Consider the following 8,663-nt stretch of genomic DNA (forward strand, 5'->3'; position numbering starts at 1 on the left):
TAATAATATTTTTATTGTTTAAGCTAATTTTACCACACATGGTGCAGCACCAGAAATAACTAGGTAAAAAATGAAATGGTTCAAATAAAACTAACAAGAAAAGTTTAGCATTGGTTTTAAGATTATCTTTCTCAAACTGAGCAAATTTGAAAATAATTTTGCTCACTTGCTTGATAATTTTTTGAATAATATATCTATATTAGTATTGTAATGATAACATTTGCAATGAAATCAGGAATTTTTTTATCATTATTTTAACAGCTACAAAAAGTACATGATATGCAAATATCTATTTAGTCCAAATAAATTGCAAATATCTTAATGCACTGCTTATCTACCCAGTTAGGTTCTGTATAGAAGTTGTTGCTGACTTTACCACATTTTGTTCTAAAATCTTTGTAGGGGTTGCCATGTTTGAATAAAAAAATTTTATTTGTCTTAAATTTTCCCTCAAAACTCGGATAAGTTTATCTAATATGGATTTTTGTAATATAAGATTGCTTTTAAAAAAGTTTTTTGCTCATTACATTGTTAATTATTAAATTTTAACTAAGTTTGTAAATTCAAATCAATTAAATAAATGAAACACGATAACACTATAGTCAAAGTAATAAAATAATAGTCAAAATAGCTTAAAATAGCAAGAAAAAAAAAAAAAATTTAATCAAATTAGATAAATCATATTTGTTTTTACATTTTTAAGTACTAACTAAAATTATTCTAAAACTAAAATATAGTATAGAAAAATTAAAATGTTTACAAATAATTATTTAATAGAGATGCTCTTCAGACAAATCTTTTATGTTTAAATTTGCTATATTAAGTATAAATACATGCAATTAATAGCAAAGAATGCATTAATATGCTGCAACAAGTAGAACTCAGAACTCGTATTTTTATATAAAGAGGATGCATCTTTCACACATGCATATTTTTGATTGCCCTTCATTATAATTTCCTTTCAAAAACATTGGTTGTTCTTTTTTTTTATTTTTATAAATTATTTTCAACAATAACTTTAAGTTTATTTGTTTCATTTAAAACTAAAATAGAAACTGAAACTGTATTGAAAGTATGTTTTTATTTTGCTGTTTTAGCAGTTAATTACATAATGGATGCAGATCAGACAATTTTTTATTCAAAAAATATAGAATTAATCAACAATAGTTTTGTTACTTCGGAAATAGTTCTGACATTTGATCAATACAAAGAAATAATACTATTTGACGTAAGTTTTTTTAGTTTATATTTTTATATAATTTTCAAAGATTTTAAAATTAATTGAGTTTATGTATAGAAGTTTTTCTTTCAAAGTATCAGTTAAAACTCAATGCTTTATTAAAGGCTAAAATCAAAAAATTCTCTGAATTCAAACCAAAGCAAACTGGTTGAATATTTTGAGGAAGAATTTTTTTTAAGTCTTAATTCACCTCTCCAAGACCAAATTTAGCACTACAGTCGAGAAGGCTATTTTATTTGTGGTTACAACTCTCTCTTACCTATATAACTCCAAAACATGAATCTTGACAAATAAGGCTGATGCGCATAGAAACAAGTTAGCGCGATACTATCAGTAAAGTGCTGGTGATTAACCGGGGAACTTTTCACATACGAGGCAAGCATTCTACCACAACACCACTACCGCATATATATTATAAATATTATATCTTTTAATTAAAACGTCATTTTTGTTTTTGTTTTCTTAACTTTAAAATGCATAAGTTTTACTACTTTTTTATTTTTCTACTTTGAAACTACCTTTTTTTAAATGAAAATTTTGATGCTTTTTTTTTTTCTTTTATTTGATTTAATTTAAAGTATTAGCATGTATTGTTTATGATATGTTTAACGGGATAAACTTTTAGAGTTAAGTGTTTGCTTTTGATTTTACAATTATATATTATAATTTTAATGTTTTTAGAAATAAAAAGCAAACATATATACAAAACACTGAATATATTTCATGTCAAAATAATTATACTATGTGCCTCAAATAAAAGGTTTAAAATTGGTATTTATTAACATTAAATATCTAATTAGGAAATACTTTAGACAAAGTTGTAATTAAAACCCATTTTTACATAAATATTTTAAATTAAATTCGATCATACAAAGAATATATTTTTACATTTAACAGAGTATTTGGATAATTTATGACGTTTTTTTTTATCTGTGATATTTGTGTATTATCAAAATATTAGTAACATAGTTAAAACTTAGTGAACACAAAAAAATATAAGTTATACTTAAAATGGAGTTATTTATAAATTAAAGACAAAAATCTGTTTAAGAAATCTAGAATTAATTAACAACACTATTGCTACTTCTGAAAGAGTTCTGACATTTGAAAGAGTAAAAATACCATGGTAAAACAAAAAAAGTATAACTAGTTTGGTGCTCCAGGCATTGCTAATTCAAAGATCGGTTTGGTAACAGGGGTGAATCCAGACATGGAACAAACTCCAAACATTTATATCTTTATGCTTAAGCCCGATAAGGATGTTTTGCAAAAAATTAAGATGATTATATCCTGGGAACAAAACTGCCTCAAAACTACATTGGTTTCTCGATGGAAACCAATCGGGCAACTTAACGAGATTCACGATTTGTATCGAGACAGACCCCTATTAGTTTTTTTTCCATAATCCTGTATAAAAAGTTTGTTGAGTGTAAATGACTTTGACCCAAACGAGAAAACTAGTAGAACCGTCAAATGGAGAGCATTGGCTGCTCTCCATTTGACTATTCTAATAGTTTTAGTTTGTTTGGAACTTAATTTAATTACCTAAATTAACTTAATTACTATACAGTTGAAGAAAACTATTTCAGTTTTATTTAAATTAACTTATATAAACTATGTAATATTTAACATAATGTCATAAAGACAAAGTATTCTAATATTTTATAATTTTAAATAATTGCTAAAGTTTAGTTGACAAAATATCAGTTGCTTGCCAAAAGTAACTAAAGCAGCGTCGGCTTATTAAACCTATGTTTGCCTTGATGTTAGTCAAAAAGCAACTTCATATTTTCCGCTCATTTTCATAACTTTTGTCAAAACGACATTTATTAAATAATGTCACTAATAAAGTCTATAGTTTTTATAAAAACAGCATGTTTCATAATTTTATGTCTTGATTTTATAAACATAAAAATACAATATAATAATAAAAACCAATATTTTTTGGAATGCCAAAGTAAAACCAGCAGTTAATTGTTGTTAAGTAATTCCAGAAGCTCCATTATGCTGTTTTTGCAGGGAAAATATCATTGCAGAATGTAATTTTTGAGTCTGCTTGACTCACTTTCTTCGAATAATGCAACTACTTTAGTTAAACGCTCTATAACAAAAGTAATTGATGCGGTATGACCTAAAATCATAAAATAATGTTTGTATTGTTACAATCCCAGTTTCCTATTTTTTATTACTTCTCAATATAAAAGCAAAATAAATGGATTCATTTATCCCTAGATTTCCAGGTTAAGTGGCAACTCAGTTATATACACATTAAAACGTAAAAGATGCTAAAATATCTCTTATCTAACTTTGCTTAGTAATTAAATAAACTGATACCTAAATTAGCAGAAGTACTGCAACAAGTTGTAGTTGTTGAAGAAAAGGGTAAAAATTTGAACCTGAGTTTTTTTATTTTTTTATCAGTTGCCTAATATCTAATATATTAACCTTTTTAGTAAGCCCTTTCACTGGGAAGTGATTAGTTTTATTTGTTTCCTTAAAAGAAACAACAGCAAACATTGTGCTAAAGAAATAATTTTTATGTGAAAAAAATGTCCCTTAAAAAAGATTAACTTTATTCATCTGTGATTTTAATACTATAAAAACAACTATATATATACTATTGTTATTCTCATAATAATAATAATATATATATATATATATAGTTATATTATATTATTGTTATAATGAGAATAATAATAATATAATAACCCCGCAGAATAAGAACAATAATATAATCCCAATTGACGTTATTTTTGTAAAAGATCATTAAATTTTTGTATGCAATTTTCATTGATCAGTCGTTTATAGATGTAGATAAATTCGCTATAGACGGATATCTGCTAAGTATTACGCAATTAAAAACTTAGTAAGAGGGAAATTATCAGAGAGTTCATTTTTGGTAATACCAGTACGAAGCTGGTCATCACCAACATTATTTATTATTATGTTATCAAGAAGTAATAGGAGTTTTTGGTTACTCTTGTCTGTATGTCTATTGTTGAAATTAGGTATTTTAGAAGGGAATTGAAGAAATGTTTAATATTTTTGTTTGATGTAAGATCAAATGAATTAATGTTTAGGACCCCCAAAATGTTTTTGATTAAATTAAAACTTTGTTAAAAATGTTTTAGAACGATTTTTAAACTTTTTAAAATTACCAGATGGTTTTCTATATATATTATTAATAATCACGTTTTTTTTTTGTTTTGCTAATCAATTCAATGCACAACGATTAACAATCTGCTTCACGCGAAGATCATCAAGTAAAATAAATTTGATAAATTGCAAACGTAAATACTCACGCCTTCAACTGTTTTAAATTCTCATGGTTGCTAAACTAAAATGTATTTCTTTAGTTATTTAGTTTCATCGTTTTTGCAACAAGTTATCGTAATTCAATGTTTTAAAAGTGTATTTAAGTCTGTCTAGTAATATTTTAAAATTTTTGGAAATTTTCATTGAGACTTCTGATATTATTGTTCAAAATTGAGAATTTATTTTTATCTAGTTGAAGAAGTTGTACACATTCTGAAGATTTTTAGTATTTACTTTCTAAATTTTTTTGATTTTAATAATCAGTGTTCATTTCATTATCAAAAGAGCCATACTTTTGAACAGATAATTAGATAACAGATAATGAAATTCCTCTCCGTTTTAATTAAATATAAAAAAATAAGAAGTTAAAAATTGGGAGAAATAAAGATAAACAACCTGAAATTAAAAATATTCAGTAGGTAATTTTTTTGGATTACTTCCATTAGGTTCCAGTCCCAGATAATCAATTTGTTGTAAGAGATTACTGCATATTTACCAGACTCTCGTTTTTGTTTCATTCTTTTCTTCAGCGCCCTACTTTTATTTAAAGTATGGGCGCAAAAATTTTCATTTATGAAAATATTTTTTTTATTGATCGTAGGATTTATTCATAGTATCTAATGTATCTTTGTAGTCTAATAATTTAAACACAATTGTTCTATTCTTTCTACTATCTTATTTACCAACTCGATAAGCTCGTTCAATGTTAATTTTTTTTACAAAAGCCAACACATTCAGTAAACAATTGTTGTATCTTATTGCTGCTTTCGCAACAGCTTTTGTTTTCGCTTTCCTTAATACCGTCTATTCTTAAATTGTTTCTGGGGAATCTGTTCTCTATCTTTCTTAACTTTTCTTTTATTTTGTATCTTATCTGCCATTTGTCTTTTATTTCGGCGCCAATCTTTTTAGTTTATTGCTTCACAGCCTCAAATTTTGTCAATGTTATTTGATTGTTTAAATTTTTAAATTTTTTTGGTTCATTACATTCAGTTGTTCGCAAAATAATTTTTTTAAGGAATATAATATTGATTAGCGATCTTTTTAAGGAATATAATATTGATTAGCAATTGTGTTAATTTTCGTTGTAACAAATGTCTTCTTCAAACTTTTTGAATCTTTCTGATAACATTTTTAAGTTTGCAGTGGTGAAAGTAGCAAAGTTTTTTTTCTTTTCTTTCAAGTCTTCCAGTTTCTTCCAAAACTAAATTTTTTTGTTTTTCAATAATTTTTTCAATATCGTTTAATGAAAAATCAATTTTTGTATATACATTTATATTAATGTATTTCAAAATAAATATGTTTCAAGACAAAACGATTAAAGATATGTTTACTTCAGAAAATTTTTTTTAAATCATGTAATTAACATTTACAGAAAATATTAATAAAAGTTCCAAAAACAACCAAATAACAAAATAATTTCAAATTTTAATATTTAAAATCATATATGCATATAATTTTTTTTACATTTTTATCTTTTTGTTTTTGGGTTATTATTTAGATTGGATTTTATCGAGTAAATAACAATCCCATATACTTGATCTCTGTTAATGCGTCACTAGAAGGTAAAACTCTTCTTGATTTGTTAATATTGTTAGTATAACATACTGACTGTACGCAACCCTATAATACTGATTATGGTAAGTCTGTTCCATACTGTCTCTCCAATTATATAAATATTTTACTTTTTTTACCAAATTATCATAATGCAAAATTAAAGTATATATACTTATAAATTTATTTACTATAAGAAAACTTATTAGAAAAAGAACTGAAGTATGAAACTTTTTGACAATTAAAAAAAACGTAAATTCCCAGAAAAATCTCCATGCTTGGTCCATGCATGGCCGATCATTGGTGCCATACCCAGCCCACCATCGGCAAATAAGCATGGGTCATGCCAAGTGTTGCTTATCGTTTAATGCTTGGTTCATGCATGGCAGCGGTTTTTTAGCTGGCGCTAAACAGTTGCTTCGCCATCGATTGTTTTAATGTTACTTTTAGTTCATTTTGTTTGCTTTTTACATCGTTTTTTTTAATAATAACAAATACTTGAACAAATTCAAGAATTTATCTTTAAACAGAGACTTATTAAAGCTGGAAGGTTTTCTTGAAATAAGTCGACGCTTACTCACTTAAAAATCCTATACAAGTAATAAAAAATAGAACGTAGACTATTTTAAACAAAAATATCTCCGTCGGTTTAGCAATATAGTATAAATTCGTAAATAAATTGTATTTAAATAAAAGATCATTAGAGTACATATATCATATATATATATATATATATATATATATATATATATATATATATATATATATATATATATTTATATATATATATATATATATATATATATATATTATTTGTTCATATACAACACAATAAGTTTAAGATTTGTTAAAGGTTGAAGGCAAGCGATTTAAGCTCAATCATCATTTTATTCCGTGCTGCTAACAATTAATATTTCTTGATCTTCAAATCTTTTTGGCTTGCTAAAATACATTCGCTACACGTAAAGGAAAACATAAATAGTTCATCACTTTATTTTAAATAAAGATAGAATCTTAAATTATTTACCAGCCCTACCCAGCCAACATTGACATACGGGTATCGTACGGGGCTCATACTGGTCATCAACTGGGTTCCGTATGGGAAGACCAATGGTTTCCTGCCGGATCTTAGCCACGGTTTCCATATGGGGCCCATATTGGTGCGCCCTCCGTTAATTTTGCATGGGTCCCAGACAAATCCTGTACTTTAAGACCGTAAGGGATCCATTTGAGTTTGCAACTGGGACCCATTTGGGAAGCTCAACGGGAACCCACTCGATCTTGGCCGCGGTTTTCCTCTGGGGCCCATATGGATATGCCCACTGGGTATCCTGTATGGGTCTCACGAGGTTTATCCATTGCAAATCTTCCAAAACTACCTTTAAAATTTAGAGAAAAAGTAAATTTATAAATAACTTGATTGATTTATTTCAAACAAAATAAATAAATCTACATTGTCAAAATTAAGCAAACTTCTTTACGATTCTTTATTCATGTATTGAATGTTTTTACGGGTATCTCGCAAATTGATAGCTTTTCGATTGTTTTTTAAACGACTTCTTTAAAAATCTCTTTCTTTACACAATTTATTACTTCAATACAAGCTGTAAAAAAATTAAATTTATTTATTAGTCTTAATCTTTACAGGTAACATATACATTAATTATAAAATATGTAATAAAACTCTCATAATTTTTGGCCAACACTCTTTAGATAAAAAATGTAATTTTCACCATGGAAGGTAGAAAAATGATCCGTAATTGGCATCTATTTCAACGTTATAAAATGTACTTGTAATAAATAAGCACATGTTTGTGATTCATGTATATATATATATATATATATATATATATATATATGTACAGTGGCGGATTAAGACTTTTCGGGGCCCGGGGCTATTTAAAAGTAGGAGCCCTTCTAAGTAATAAGCCTAATAAAAAAACAATAAGTGACAATTTATAGAATAAAAATATTAACTGCCTAAAAAGTAAATTGTTTGTTTAGCAGATGTTAGAGGTGTCATTAAAGATAGTAAAAATTGGAGTACCTGAGTCAAGCTCATTATTATGCATTGTAGATTCAACACTTTCAACTTCTTGAATTTCATTTGTAGGACATTGGCAGGCTACCTCATTTTCCGTGTTATTGTTTTCATCTTTTCTTTCATTGCTTTTATTATTATCTACAGTTTGTGAAAATTGCATATTAGTTTGGTTTGATGAAAAAAAATTTGTCATTTTCGGAAGTTTAGCTACCATTTCCTCTCTTTCTTTCTTCAATCTTCTTTTAGAAGCTCCACTTTTATATTTTCTTAGCATTTTAATTATAACTGTATAACATGAAAAGTGTTAAACTGTTTTTTTTTCTCTTTCACGAATTTAGCGTTTCAGCTAGTAAATGCACTCAAACAAGAACTCTTTTGTGCAGAAGTACAAAAGAGTTGTAGAATTGCAATCGTTAATGAATTTTCAAAGACAATATAATTATTCAAGTCATTAATAATTTTCCGAATAGAATTGTTTTTGTAGCAATTTGTACAAATGTTACATTCAAT

General features: G+C 26.5%; 1 protein-coding gene across 7 annotated transcripts in view; it reads left to right on the forward strand.

Annotated features, from left to right (window-relative positions):
• LOC136082347 (uncharacterized) overlaps positions 1-8,663 on the forward strand; it is a 448,050-nt gene that overhangs the window by 384,996 nt on the left and 54,391 nt on the right. For 5 of the 7 annotated variants that reach the window (XM_065801362.1, XM_065801367.1, XM_065801365.1 and 2 more), the window contains 2 exons: positions 1,098-1,228; positions 6,057-6,120. In XM_065801362.1, coding sequence (XP_065657434.1) covers positions 1,098-1,228; positions 6,057-6,120 — 195 coding nt within the window. The remainder of the gene's footprint in view (positions 1-1,097; positions 1,229-6,056; positions 6,121-8,663) is intronic. The other 2 variants (XM_065801364.1, XM_065801368.1) reach the window with 1 other exon arrangement.

The sequence above is a fragment of the Hydra vulgaris genome, chromosome 07, assembly GCF_038396675.1.
Source record: "Hydra vulgaris chromosome 07, alternate assembly HydraT2T_AEP".
Classification (NCBI taxonomy): domain Eukaryota; kingdom Metazoa; phylum Cnidaria; class Hydrozoa; order Anthoathecata; family Hydridae; genus Hydra; species Hydra vulgaris.